The sequence below is a fragment of the Hetaerina americana genome, unplaced genomic scaffold (genome assembly GCF_022747635.1).
Source record: "Hetaerina americana unplaced genomic scaffold, ioHetAmer1.1.p SCAF_8, whole genome shotgun sequence".
Classification (NCBI taxonomy): Eukaryota; Metazoa; Arthropoda; class Insecta; order Odonata; family Calopterygidae; genus Hetaerina; species Hetaerina americana.
Genome location: NW_027287427.1, coordinates 73,866,006 through 73,880,769, shown reverse-complemented (window position 1 = coordinate 73,880,769; position 14,764 = coordinate 73,866,006). Strand labels below are relative to the sequence as shown.

Sequence of the window (14,764 nt, the reverse complement as noted above, 5' to 3'; positions counted from 1 at the left end):
CTCCATATTTTTGCCAAATATACTTATTCTTTTTCAAATATCTTACATTCATTATAGTATTAATGGGGCATTTCATCTCTTTTCGGAGTGGAAGGGAGGACAAAGAGTGGCTGTATGTAGCTTCACCAGTGTTTTGCCAATTATCTGTTTTAGTAATGCTTTCAATTAATAATTTATATAATATATGAATACTTTTTTAAATAAATAGTTAATAATATTATAAATATGAAAATTCAATAATTATCTGCAATTAATAATGCAGCACAAACTTCATAAACACATTTCCATGATACCAGGTAAAATTGGCTGGATAACAGAGAATTGAGATTAACTGTTTAACTGAAACTTACTCAACTAACACTCCACTTCCTCCTTTGTAGAAATCCTTCCTGGTCACATTTCGATAATACTGCATTCCCTGCATTCCACTTCTAATTGGCCAGGGCCCCTCGTTTCTTAAGGTTGTCTCCACATCTTCTGGTCGAAATAGAACTACCATTGATGGACGACCTGGAAATCCTTCAAGCCTGACAATGGATCCATACTTCTTATACATTTTGCGGTGCATTGCCATTGCTCCTAAACCATGGAATTCACCTGCCAATTGAGCAAATAAAAATGTATCAATGTTTTTGTTACAAAATAAAGATATGCCAGAGATTTTGTCTAGACCTCAGTTAAAACTTTTGAAATATCTCTACCTAGCTAGTATTTGAAGGGAAATATTGGCAGACAAAAAAAAATGGTTAAATTCAGTTCAGGAGATAAAGATATTTTATGTCTCAGGTGGACAATACTTGGCAATTTGGGACCGAATTGTTTCAAACTAATCTTGTTCTCACACTTTTTTAACTAGTTAGCATAAGAAAGACTAAAGAAAAATTTGTAAATCCTGTATGATAATACCCTTGTTAAGCTTCTCCACCATAATAATTTGATGGAAAAGTAATAATTTATCAAATTAATAAATGGAAATCTGAATGTAGTCTGTCAAGAATATAAAAAATCAGTAGTAATGAAAACTAATGTAGCTGAAATAATCATGGCTTTGAAAACCAACCTAAAAATCTTTTTAACATTAGGGGTGAAGACCATTTTCTTAAATCATTTTAAATGTAGTTACAGGAAATATAAAAATATATTTGTATTGAAAATGATAGCTAAATGCTACCAGGGGACTATAGTACACTCACCAACATATGGTAAAAATTTCCATGCACTTCCAATGACTGGTAGGGCTTTAGGACCAGGAATTTCTTTAAAGGACTTCACCTCTTCAGCTTTTAGGGTTGTGGCCTCAATTGCCGATCTTTGGTTGCTGGTGTGAAGCTGGCATTTTGAATTGTTATGCCAAGAGGAAGCCGAAATGAACTGCTGGCATTTATGCAGCTTGTTATTTTTTGCCCCACTGAATTGGGTAACAAGTCGCACTACTGCATTACTTTTACTGTTCATTTTTTCTTTTCCTGAAATAAGGATAAACTCATTAAAACTGGGGTTTCTTATCATAACTGCCATTTTATAGAGCAATACTCTATCTGTAATTTAAGTGGCATTCCATGGCTTGCCATCCCTGAGCTAGGTACATAGCCAAAATGGCTTTGGTACTATCCACTAGATTAATCAAATTATATAAAAATGAGCTCCAGTTTCACCCAAACTGTATGATTTTGTGGTATCTCTTCTTCGGAAACTGCATGTTCGCTGACACCCTTACCCCACTGTGTTAATTTCACATACCTCAGAGCTTAGTGAACTCAATCCTTGAGTATGAAATCAACATTCATGTGCACTATGGTGTTATATTTTTAAAAGGAGGCCATGGAAATTACTTTAATCTTCAGCTCAGTCCAATGCTATGAGTACATGATTGCCAATACAAAAAGTCTAGGAAAGTTACAAACATGCACAAAATGTCAAATTATCCTTGTCCCTCCCCAAAGTTATTGGTACTCACATTATTTTATAATCCCTTGATTTCTGCTGTAGCTCGTAGATCTTTACTCAGTTCCCTCCAAACCTGCAGTTTCCCTGTACAAGCTAAATTGCCTATGTTAATTCTAATGCAAGACAATGAATTGCTTTCTTAAATATAAATTGTTTTTTTTGTTAATTTAAATTTTGCATGCTAGTGAAATACAATGTAAGTGGAGCTTTATAGTAATTAATGTATGGTCATAAAATATTTTTCTTTGATCCTGTGGAATGGTTGGATTTTAAAACAACTTAGGTGCTAGCCCAGTTTGGGAGTTGATTAGTTTTCTGACTGGATAAATGACTATACCTGAAGGTAATTAGACATGCATGGGCACTTGTGGCAAAATAATTAGTCACAAAACAAGTGAAGTGGGATAAATTTTGCAAGTATAAGGAGATGTTAACATTAGAAGTGAAATGATAGAATATTTACTGTGGTGACTTCTGAATTTTCTGTTTTGATGTTTAACTCCCATCTTATCTCCTCATTGACACTCATTTGGGTTTTCAACTATTAATATAGTGTAAGTGTTCTACTCATTTTTTATCTTGTCTTTTTTATTTCTTTACAGCTATGCAATTTTTTCTTAGAAAATTCTCCTCTTCCTATTCATTAGTTTTACTTAGGCCTGGGACATAGAATCTGACTGCTGATTGGCCTTGGATTTCCCTGAGCTCAAATCCAAGCACTGTCAACCCTTACTGTAGAATTTCCGTGCTACGGTTTTATCTGGAAACCTATTGGTGGAATTGAGAAAGTCACCCCTGTTTCTATGTATACAAGACAACTCTCCTAAACACAGAGTATGAGGTCAGTTATCTATTGTTTCAAAATTTGTCAAAGTAATGAAGATTAGCACTGAGTGACTTATGGAAAATCACTGCTGTTAAGATGGCAAACAGAATCCCCTTCACATAATAGGTCAATCATGACAGGACAAATACAAACAATCTATCCATAATGAAACAAGCCAATCAGTGAATAATAAGGAAAACAAAAAGCTTAGAAAAAACACAAAAATTCTAAATAGTCAGTCAGTGATAAGCCAAGTGCTATAGTTGAGAATAGATGTATTTTAAGTGAAAGGATAGGTAAATCTTTTTCTGTGATTTCTATGAAAGTAAAGAATACATTCATATTTTGAATAACATAAATAATATGGATCATGCATATATTAAAATATATTTGTGATTTGGACCCTTACTGGCACTACCAACCTATCAATATTAAATACTTTTGGCAAGTCTGAATTAATTAGAATCAAAGTCAGCATTTATTTTGCAATGGGTTTAGAAATTAATTTTTTCCAGTAAGCTTGAGCAAATTACCTTTCTTTCCATATTAAATTGGCCAGAGAAACTTGGGGAATTGATAAGCAAGGCTGATCCATAGCCGACTTTCTTTGCTGAGAAAAGAGATTTGATGCCCTGGTTTCCTATAATTTCATAGGAGAATTGCTTTTCCATTAGGTGGACTTAGGTAAAATGACTGAAGGTAGTTGACATTAGAATTAAAAGAATTTAGGTATCTATGATTATTACTGTTATTTTCTATCTGATATGTGGTAGTGCAATAGTCATTGAACATATATGCAATTTTATTTGGATCAGATATTTTAACTCCATTCTGAAGAATTTCCATGGTGTTCAGGCATTAAGATTTTGTTTTTCAATTCATTTTGAACCTCATTCCAGATAGCTTTGCTTTTATTTTCAAATTTGTGTATCACTGAACTATTATGCATTATTTTGGCTTTTGCGATGGCATCTCTCAGGATTTTTCAATATTACTTGTATTTTAATTTTACACTGGGATCGATTGAAGCAATGTGTAATTTATATAGCTCACTTTCACATTTGCATGATGTATAAATCCATTTTGTTATCCAAGAGCATTGTATTGGAGGTGAGTTATGAACATGAATATTTTCCATTGGGAAAACTGCATTGAAGTGAAATCTTAAAATGTCTAAAAATGTTTAAGTTTTCAAATTGAGATCTCGTGTGGAATCCAAACAAATCTGGATCATTTCCTTCCAATTTACAGTAGAAAAAAGTATGTTAAAGTAGGAAAGTGATGGAGGAGTGTAGACGGAGTTTCCAGGCGTAATTTGCATGTGATTTTTGTGAATTATTTGTTGACATGTTTAGTGTCATGATTGGCAAGGCCAGTGTCAATGTTTGAATTGGAGTATTTGAAACTACGATCTAGATATATTTGGTCTAGGCAAGCATTTAATTGTGAAGCACCCTTAATTCTAGAAGTCATATGAAAAGAGCTAGTGATGGTAGCAAATTCAGCTATAGTTGAAGATTTTTTTAAAAAAATCAACGTTAAAATCTCCAAAAATCACTAGAAGTTGGTTTTCATTTTTCGAAATTACAATAAGGGTTTCAGACTTTTCTATGAAGTTATGCATGCATGTATGCATTCATCTGATGATCAATACAAAAATAGGCTGAGATTCATTCTGAAAAAGAGTATGTACTAGCCATTGTATGGCTAAATAAACTCTGATTACTACCAGATTGAAGTTTCAGATAATAGAAATGCATTTTACTGTAACCTTCTAAGATAATGTCCAAATCTGGAATCTGCCTTGACTTTTTATTAATATGTCACATGTATTCCATAAATTTCTGTCATGTGAACTTTGCTTGAGGTTTTTAGACTTATACTATGTATTTCAGTGTATGTCTGTGTTTGTAGAGCTCAAATAAGAAGAATAATTGGTTCCATGTAATACCTCAATATTTTTTTCCCCATGCCTTGGTCTCAAGATTTGATTACCTCTGGAACTGGGGTTTAATTGTAAGTCATACTGATAATACTGATTTTACATTAAGGACGGAAGAATGAAAATTCTTAAAATGGGTAGCAATTTTATTCAATGAGCACAGAATTCTCACTTTGTTATACCTAGCTGTAAAGAGAAATTAATCCTTGTGAAATTCTACAAATATTGAATGGGTGCAACGCAGAATTACTCTTCACTATACAGGAGGATATTACCATAGCCATAAAAATAAGTGTTCACTGAAATGCATCCTCCATGTTGATAAGTGGTACCAACTTTAGTCTGTATTGTCATGTTAGTTATTTTATTTCTAATATACTTTGTTAGTTGTAAGTACTAATGCCATGCCCACTTACAGTTTTCTCGTTAAGAGTAATGTACTTCTCAGGGAAGATCTTTGATGCATCTATAGACCAAATGGTTAACTATTCTTCTAAGTCATGCCTAACTTGACTCTAGCTCCCTGCATAAAATAAACTATTCCTCAACTTCAATTTGTAATTACTTCCCCCCTTCATTCCATCATACTCCATGTCATACAGTTCCAGCTATTCTTTTGTGCTTCAACCTAGTGTACCCAACATTTCCCCCTCAATCATCGCCTTCATCATTTCATTGAAATCAATATCCCGATTCAATATATCCTGAATTATTTGAATTTCTCTCATCGATGTTCTCATTTAAATTGAATATTGCAATAGCCGCGTGATTATAGGACTTATATAATTGAAACCTGTCGACGATGGTGTCGTAGTAGTCCCAATGGAATTTAATGGTAGCATGTTGCGCGGAATCAACTGTCATTTTTCATGGAGACTGGAGGGCAGTAGGGTCTCTGGAATCCTGTTGAAATATTTTCAGTTGTCGCAGGTAAATGGGCGAGCACTCGGCGTGACAATCTCCCTTGGCCGGTAATGACCTTTTTTGTGCCGAATATCAAAGTATTACATGGCCGAAGGTGAGCGAAGGCCGCGAAATCTCGCGAGTTTCTTTGTACTAAGTCGGAGGAAATCGCAAAGAGGGGCTTGTGATGCGAGAATTGTAAATCCTGCAAACACAACCGCTCACTTATGGCCATTTGTTATGATATTTTGAAGGTGTTCCTTATAATAAAAATATATTTCACCGCGAACATGGCCAACTTGTATAGATTGCATAATACCACTATATCCGTTTTGAAAGCGGGATTCAAATCCTCCTTATTATTCTAAGAGCGCATCACTTAACACATACCACTAATAAAATGTAATCATATTATTCGCCATCAATGATGAAATGTAGGGCAAGAGACTGGGAACTTTCGGAGTTAGTTGAAGCAAGTCGTTGAAGCTTGTCTGTGATGTATAACAATTAACGATGAAATCTCGAAGAAGACGTAACATGTATAATTGAACTTTCAATTCTATTCTTCAAAGTATCATTCCGAAATTCTGTACTCGTACATTAAAAAAAACGGGGAAACAAGAAAGTTATTCGGAATGTTTTCAGTTAGTGACTTGTTTGAAGTGGGAAGTAAACATTGGTCGTTGACAGATCGTCCGGTGTTTTGTTCACGAACCGCTCTGCTGTATAGTTTTTTCCAATTCCTCCGTCGGAATAGATCCCAAACAAATGCCTCCCTGATCCCGAGGCCTTCACATCTTTGCCGAAACAGATTTACACGAACGACCAGTAGTTTCACGTGTTTACGGTACCTGTTGGAGCTGGTTTACGAAGGGTGTGCAGTCGGTTTTTCTGCCCTTGACACCAGTTTCCGCGTTGCCAGCAGCGCACGCCGTCCGCTGTCCTTGTCTGACTGGTGGGGATGACGTAGAAATTAACTCCCAAACCGAGCTAGCCGTGATTGCACAGATCCAGCTGGAGGGGCGAGGAGGGAGGGAGAGGGACTCGAGGGGCAATAGCCTCATCCTTCTACTACTTCCCTACAACATCCGCCGCTCTCTTCGTTCCTTCCCTTCCTCCGATCTCTTCCCACATATTTCCTCCTCTGAAAATGAAGATATTTTGTATTCCTCATTTTAACCCAAAAAATAAATTAATATTGAGTCAGAACGGAAGTCTTGAATGATGCACATCTGCTACTGGATCGTAATAAATGAGCATCAGTCAGGTGGTGCGGAGTAAACCACAATGAAAATGATCCTCTCAAAGAGCATTCGCAGCACATCAGTATTTAACTCAATGATATATGGCTTACCTTCCTTTAAATATCAGACCTGAAACAGGTATTTCTGTTTAGGTGTTTTGGTCTCCATAATTTGACGTCGAATCCAATCCATAAATCACGCAACAGTAATGAGATATAGTGTTTCCACATGTGTCCCTTAGCAAGAGTTATCTTTGTTGGTAGGCCAGAGTTGATGCCGGCTTAATTCCAATATTGTTTGCGGTTACTTAGTTCCTCATCATCGTGAGATTGTCTAACACTCCGAACGTTCTGCAATTTAGCCTTGTCATCAGTTCCTGTAGGTGATGAGCCCATATACCTTATTCTAAAACGAGGCACAAGTCCGCTGTAGTTAAATCGTTGTCAAGACTTGCAGCTGGGCCAACGATTACGAATGTATGATGGAGTTAATCACCGAACCTTGTGAAGGGATGTTCAAATTCGTAGGTTTTCTCTGTCAACTTGCAAGAAATAATAAGCCAAATTGTGGAAAAAAACTTTTATTCTTAAGAGTACATCCTTGGTACTCTTAAGTAGTTGACACACTTCATACTCCCTCTTATAAAAGTTTTATTATGTGGAATGCTATTTCTGTTTTCATGTACGTGTACTATCATGAAGTATGACTAGTTTAACACGTTCTACACCTTAGTTTAATCGTCGTTAATCCCCACCAAAATGGTTCGCAATGTCATTACCACCGTTCGATTTTAGATTTAATGGTGAACACCTACTTAAGAGTACGTTGACGAGGAAATAAAATGTCGAGAATGCTGATATCTCGCTCAAAATTGAAATTCAAGGATTTTTGACGGAAGATGTTGCTGAAATTATTTATAAATTGTAAATAGAAATTATGTATGGTTTTTCTTGTTGATATCATTTGAATGATGCTTGAAATATGTAGTCAAACAAGTGCTTGATCTCAAGGTGATGTAAGCCGCTTTCGACTGACTCGTTCGTTCACTTCAATTACCGGCACTTAATGCCAAGAACTCGTCGATAGAATTTTAATCGGTTCTTGAAGGTACAACTTTCTGAACTGCGATAGGTTTTTAGTGACTTTGAGAGGATTAAAAGTGATTACTTCATGCTGAAAGCCAATAGAAACGTAGAAAAGCTCCAGATGTATATTTATGCGCTAGCATGTGTAAGTGAAAAAGCTGCACTGATGTTTACAAAATGAAATCTCTTGTTTAGTGCTCGTTGTACTCCTGCTACTTGCAATTGCGTAGGTTTTTACATTCGATTTCTTGATAACTTTCAAGAAACTTTCAAGTCTTATGTGGGTAAAATAATCTTACAGATTAATTTTCCTGCCTAATATATCGATTGTTTCCAACGTCCTCCCCTCAGGCGTCCTCTCCGAACTTGTTAACAGCAAGAAATGATTCAATGAACCTCCAACAAAACTTATCCGCAAAATCATTAATGCGTCAATTAATCCAAGCAAGACACCAAAAGGATACCCGGAATTGAATGAAAATTAAAAAAATTGAAAAGGTTGGCAAAATAATTTCATTGTTGATAAATGGACTTACATTCAATTGAGCATACTTATTCCATACTTTGTCTGTTGCTTCCATTTTCCCATGATAACAGGAAATGAAATTATCTAATTGGCGGACAATACATTGAAAATGTCACAGAAACTGGACAGTAAAGTCAAATAAAACAGACTTACACAGGCAACAGGGTATGATTTTTTAAGAATAGTAAAAGAGAATTGATCTTAATGATATAAAAAACATTAAAAGTATTTGTTCATGTGATAAATGAAGATATATATTTTAACCGTATCTCGGTTACTCTAGATTATCCTTATACATTCACAACAGGCCATTTCGAAAGCAGCAAATCTTTCAGTTTTTCTCCTAGAGAGTAAAAGACAAGACCTTGAAGCAAAGCTGTGGAAAGTCAACGTGCCTTCCTCTAACGCTGAAAGCATTGTAGCACCTGAAAATTTTAACAAGTAAAATTTGAATAGTAAGAAAAGAAAGAAAACCCTCTGCCATTAAATGAGCCTAATACGAGATATTTTTCCATGCGATCGAATGTGATATCAAAAATGCTTACCTTTCACACGAGCAAAGCAGGCATAGGCCTTGGCGTAAAAAGTGGAATTTCCAGTTAAATCCAAAAAATACATGGAAATGTTAATGTGGGTAAAGACATTCAATCGCCCTTTCACCTGTAGGTTTGACAAAATTTGAGAAAAACATAATGTACCATGTTCATATACCCTCATGGAGGCTTATACGGCAAATTTATACATTCCTGTATGCAGATGAAGATACCCAAGTTGCTGTCGGCCTATCAATTAAGAGCTCTTCACGCTTCATGTCCCATGGGGCCATAAAGCGTGAAGCGGGGCCATGGGGATATATTCAAGGATTCAGTACTTCTCCGTATTAACTGTAGCTGTAATATTGTGAAATCCTCATTGAAAAACATAAAAAAGTGGATAAATATTCTCTAAGGTGTTTGCAACGAATCCTCTAACCTCTCTAATACGGATTGGGGTTCGCAATATACAGTTTGCTGTAGATAATTTGATATATAGTATTTTGTGTGCCGTGCGGTTTGTGTCATGATCTCGACCCATCTGATCCGAACTTTTTACTTATTTCAAGTTTTGTGTGAGTTCAGCTATTAACTGATGGGACTGGATCTCAAATACAGTTGGTGCCTCTGGTTATCGTCAGTTCCTGTCAAACTTTGATGACAGGTGTCAGATCTTCTCGGGTAACAGTTAGCAGCGTATACAAAAGAAATGTTCCCCCACCCTATCCTGATGTGTGAATTTCACCCATAGGGCTTAGTGTTAGGAGAGATTTACTCCTGCCTGTCAAAATGAAATCCCGGGTGAATGACTTTGGTTTTAAGATTCAAAACTGTATTTGGCTTTTTACACATTTAATAATACCGAAACAAAGACAATGGGTAAAAAAGATGTGAATTGGCGGCATGGAGTCTTCGTCCTTTCTATTTTCCTCCTGCTCTTGTCTTGTATTAGAATTTAATTCGATGATTACGATTTCTTCGGTCCTGATTGCCTCATAATGCCTGAAAAATAGACCTTACTTAGTTCTTTCGTTCGGTTGCGAGAATTTTTTACAACGTGACCCCAAGTTCGATGATGAAACCTAGTGAAGACTAATTTCGGGAAATGTGAGGTCGGTTATGTGTCCCACCAGGAAGATAGATGTGGCCACGGGGGGAAAGCTATTGCGATGTGTAGGAATGAACTACTTGACTGACTTCACACGAAAATAAGGGCCGGTTAATACTACAGGAGGTGATAAAATGTGTTACTTGCGCGCCTTAACGAGTATGTAAAGAGTTAATATTCCACCGTGGAGTTGAAGAAAGTGAATGGATGAGGGCGGGGTTGAAATATTTGGCAAGTTTGACGTAGTTAAGTATTAGAAGAGTCCAAACTGTGTGACTTAATATGTAGGCTGCCCATTTGCCTATAAATTATGGAGTCAAAACACAAAATTTAAATCGAATGGAGGAGCTCAATTTAAAATACGATATCCGTCCGTACTCAAGGTGCAGGAATGGAGACTGGAACCTTTGGTGAGCCATGCACTTTGAGAAAAACTGGTATACTTGATGTATTGATGTTAATTATTTCACGATAATTAGGGTTACTCAAATTAATGAACTCTTCAAAGGGCTAATAAATGTCCACAGCATCCACCATAATGGCTTAAGTTTGGTTCAGTCTGTATATATCCTAGCAATGATATCGACTGAAAGATAAGGTGGGGCTCGTCCTTACACATGATAAGTTATCTAGACTTTTTTTAGTTTGATTTTACTAACTTTAGGCGTAGGCATAGTGCGCCGAAACTAACAGTAGATGCCAAATAACAAACTGTTTAAGTCACACGTCTATAAAGTTTGGATAGCTTGTGGCTCCAAATAAGTTGTATTTTTCAGGATATGCTTCTCCATTGATAGCTGTACCTCGAATAGTCGAGTTATGACGCAGCGGACTGAATCGGATATTGCTTTATTAATTTATTTATGTGCCCTGCAAGCCCCCGCCAGGATGTGTGGCCGGGGGTGAAAACACACCAGATTAGTTTTTACCCAAACATGACCCTACCGCGGTCGGAAAATGAAAGGAAAAAATTATGATCCCTTATCTTTGGTGGAAAAAATGACATCCTAAATCTATCTCTTATACACTTGATCTCTCTAATTGTATTGACATGATCTCTCCTACCGTAGTACGATGGGAGTAATAATACATTTGCAACAATACATACAAAGGAATTACAATTGCGTAGTGTGTAATTATTCCTCATCTCAAAAAATGACATCTTAGCTCTATCTGTTCTACACTTAATCTTAATAATTTTACTGACATAATCTCCCCCACCGTTGTACGATGGGGGTAATAAGAAGTAGTAGTTTTAGTTTTTAGGGGAGGCGATCGACAGCTAAGGCCATTTGTGCCATTGAGTATGGATGGGAAAGGAGGAAGGGAGGAGAGAAACCCGGCGTCGGCATTACCCCACTCTTTGCGAAAGGGGTTCGCAGTTTAACGTCCCATCCGACGGACGGCGTACTCGCGTAACGTGCTCTCTCCAAAGCACCTCTTAGAGGGATCGGGATAACTAACACTAAAAAATATCTGCCGTCTTCACGATTCGAACCCAGACCCTCTGAGTGGGAAGCCAGTGACTGTCACCGCACCATCCTCCTTTAATAATATGTTTTCAACATCATTGCTGAAGCGTCATTTATCCAATTTATGCAAGAGATTTAATCTGTAAGTTAACCTTCGCCCCGTGAAGGATTCCAAACCTAGCTGTTTTAATCATTTTGATACGCTACTCAGCCTGTCGTAAAAACGTTGCACAATTCTAGCCCCCCTACGCTGTACGCGATCTTATTCCACAATGCATCTAAGATTCATTGGGGTTCCATATACAAGCAGCATACATGGTTAGTATCTAAAGTATCGGGAAAATAGATTGATTTTTTATATTGCTGCAACGCCTCAAAATTCTTCAAAGTACATCCATTGATCGTCAACACACTTTTTTCCAGCGGCTTTTCCACGACTGAAAGGCTCCCTGGTAGGCGGATTCCGGAAGGTCCTTAAGGGTACAAGCTTCTTTGATGGCACTTAGGAGCCCATTGTCCTTTGAGGGTTGATTTGGCTTTTGGGAATAGGAAATAATTTGCTGGAGCCAAGTCGGGACTGTAAGGGGGTTGGGGAATCGTCGTGATGTCGATTGCAGGTCTTCGCAAAGTCACTCGACTCAGCTTTTGGTCGTCCGTCACGGCCTTCGAGACGAGTTTAGCGCAGATCTTTTGCATCGCCAAATGATCAGTGTTATCGGTGTGAATTATCATCTTATCAATACCAATATGATTGGCGATCATGCGCCCATATCACCAAAGGTCTGAATTCAGCAGTTAACGCACACGTCAGGAAAAAATTGCTACCTATAATTTTTATACAAACTTAGTATTTTAATGAGGCCTAATTAGAGAAGAATAACATTTCTATTTGACCTTTTCATCACTTTTCCCCGCCGCACACCCTAGCGGCGGCCTGCAGGGCACATAAATAAATACTCTTATGATAGATCCCAATCCTTTGTTAGCTTGTCCACACACTCCTCGTATACTATATGCTTCACCCAGGAGCGTGAGTGAGGGAGCCCCTAGAGATACAATGGGAGCAGTGTCAGTATGGCATGGCATTGAAGGATAGCCATAAACCCGTACGGTGTCGTTGCATCTACTATGTGTTTAGAGGTCCCAAGTCCGTCAAGGTGGAGTCTTCAGTCTCTCGAGGGAAAGGGAAAGTGGCTTCAAAATTACCTTATCTATATGAAACTAAGTAGAATTATTCATGGAACGTGCCGAAAATTATTGAGTACGTGTAGCATGCAATACTGATGGTATGCTCCGGAAAATAATGGCTGGGATCCGAATTCTATTCAAATGGCACTGGGGATAACTAGAAATTTGAATTGCTAGGCCTGTTAATTTTAGCTGGCATTGTTTGAGAGAATATTCGTGTATTCTGTAAATTTGTTGACACTTTGCAAAGAATTGGGCAGTTTGAAAAGGTTTTTGACTCAACCTGCAAGAATATGAAGCAAAGTCCAAAAGAAATGAAGGAAAATATCATTAAGAATAGCTTTCAGTTCATCACTTTTTTGAGTAATTTTACTTGAAGAAAAACTTTCTTTTTGTTTTCTACATGCAGATGATGGGGACATTACATTTCTGCAAAAGTATAGTTCATTAAAACAGCCTTCCCACAACCACAATTTCACTCAAATATCTCACATTAAAAACCACTGGAGACTCACAAGAGCTCTTGCTGGATCGAGCCGTCATGAATATGCCCAGAGCTGCGATTTTTCCGCTGTGTAAATTGGGATGCGGACAGGGATGTGCCCACAAGAAAAAGGAGTAAAAGTGCAATTCAAAATAGTTAGAAGTAAGATTATTAAATACAATAAAATTTTGAAATCTTCTATAAAAATACTACAGAGATTTAAAAGTTCTTTAAATTTAAATGTAGAAATCTCCGCAGGTTTATCAAAAACCAGATCAATAGGTTCAAAAACTGGAGCTCTAACTCTAGGCATTGCTGCGGCCGGGCGAGGAAGGATAGAGTTAAAACAGCAATTCTGAGGTTATGGATTCCTCGTATAAAATACTCAATTCCTGTAAACATGCATAATACGATGAGTCAAATATAACCCCCCCCCTGTAGAAACGCGTGCGATTTTCAATTTAATTTAAAACAACTCACGGTAAATTGTTCAATAACTAGGCTTATCTTCTGATTTTGGGCAGTTACCAAATAAGGTTACCCCAGGCTGAATAACACTAAAACCTACGCTTCACTAGTGGTAGAAAGTGGGTGTCCGATTTCATTGTATTCTCTGTTCTTTGGAAGGCGGGTGGACGAAAGATGATCACATTGCCATCCTTGCTGAAAGGAGAGTTCAAACGGAGTCTGCAAGCGCGCACCTCCTTGAAATCTGATCGCTTCTACGTATATTGAAGTAACTCTGTTATAAGGCTAATCCATTACTCTTAGAAAGCATAAAAAACCGATTGTAAATTTTTTCGCAATGTGACTCATTTGGTGAAGGCTGGTTATATCACTTCTTGGTCTCGATATTGAAGTTCTCCAATCACAACAATGTTATCGCAAGTCGTATATTTCCTCTGCCACCCATACAGGTATATTTTAATACACATTGTAACATAAACTTTTCAATAATTTCTTTTTCCCTGCATGTGGTTTATGATCTAAAAATAAAAGTTTAATTCACCTTCCATCCGAAACTTGATTTTATGATGATTCTGCAAGTCATTCCATGCAAAGGCTACGGACGAGATGCCACTTTCAAAGAAAACAAGCGACCGAAAGACTCCAAAGCTAACACAGAAGCGTAGAAGTGCGCCAAGTATACTTCTCCGTGTCAGATAGATCGAATATTTGTATCCAGGCACAGTATCTTACGAAGCGTTTAGCGACCTAAGCGACTGCAAATAGGTCTGATCTCAAAGAGGCGGCCATTCAGGTAAAGGTAGTACCCTAAAACACTGTCGAGGAAGGACCTAGAGAAACTCCTCAATTATTGTTGACTAAAATCATATCAGACGTAAACGAATATAGATTTTGGAAACCATGGTACTCAGCCTACTCAGGGGGCAGTTGCTATACGTACCCAGCTGCGGGTGGGGTAAAAGTCATCTCGGGCGTATAGACACATTAGTCACCCGCAGCAGTAAAAAAACGCAGTAGAGAGCCGAAACTCTCAAATTA

The 14,764-nt window shown here is 37.4% G+C and overlaps 1 protein-coding gene across 1 annotated transcript in view; it reads right to left on the bottom strand.

The window, feature by feature from the left end:
* LOC139697763 (probable cytochrome P450 49a1) overlaps positions 1-6,561 on the bottom strand; it is a 29,656-nt gene extending 23,095 nt beyond the window's left edge. The window contains exons 1-3 of the mRNA XM_071596601.1: positions 6,470-6,561; positions 1,194-1,460; positions 351-597 (exon numbers count right to left, since the gene is read on the bottom strand). Of these exons, the coding sequence (XP_071452702.1) occupies positions 351-597; positions 1,194-1,455 (509 nt within the window). The 5' untranslated portion in view covers positions 1,456-1,460; positions 6,470-6,561. The remainder of the gene's footprint in view (positions 1-350; positions 598-1,193; positions 1,461-6,469) is intronic.
* Between the last annotated feature and the right edge of the window lie 8,203 nt (positions 6,562-14,764).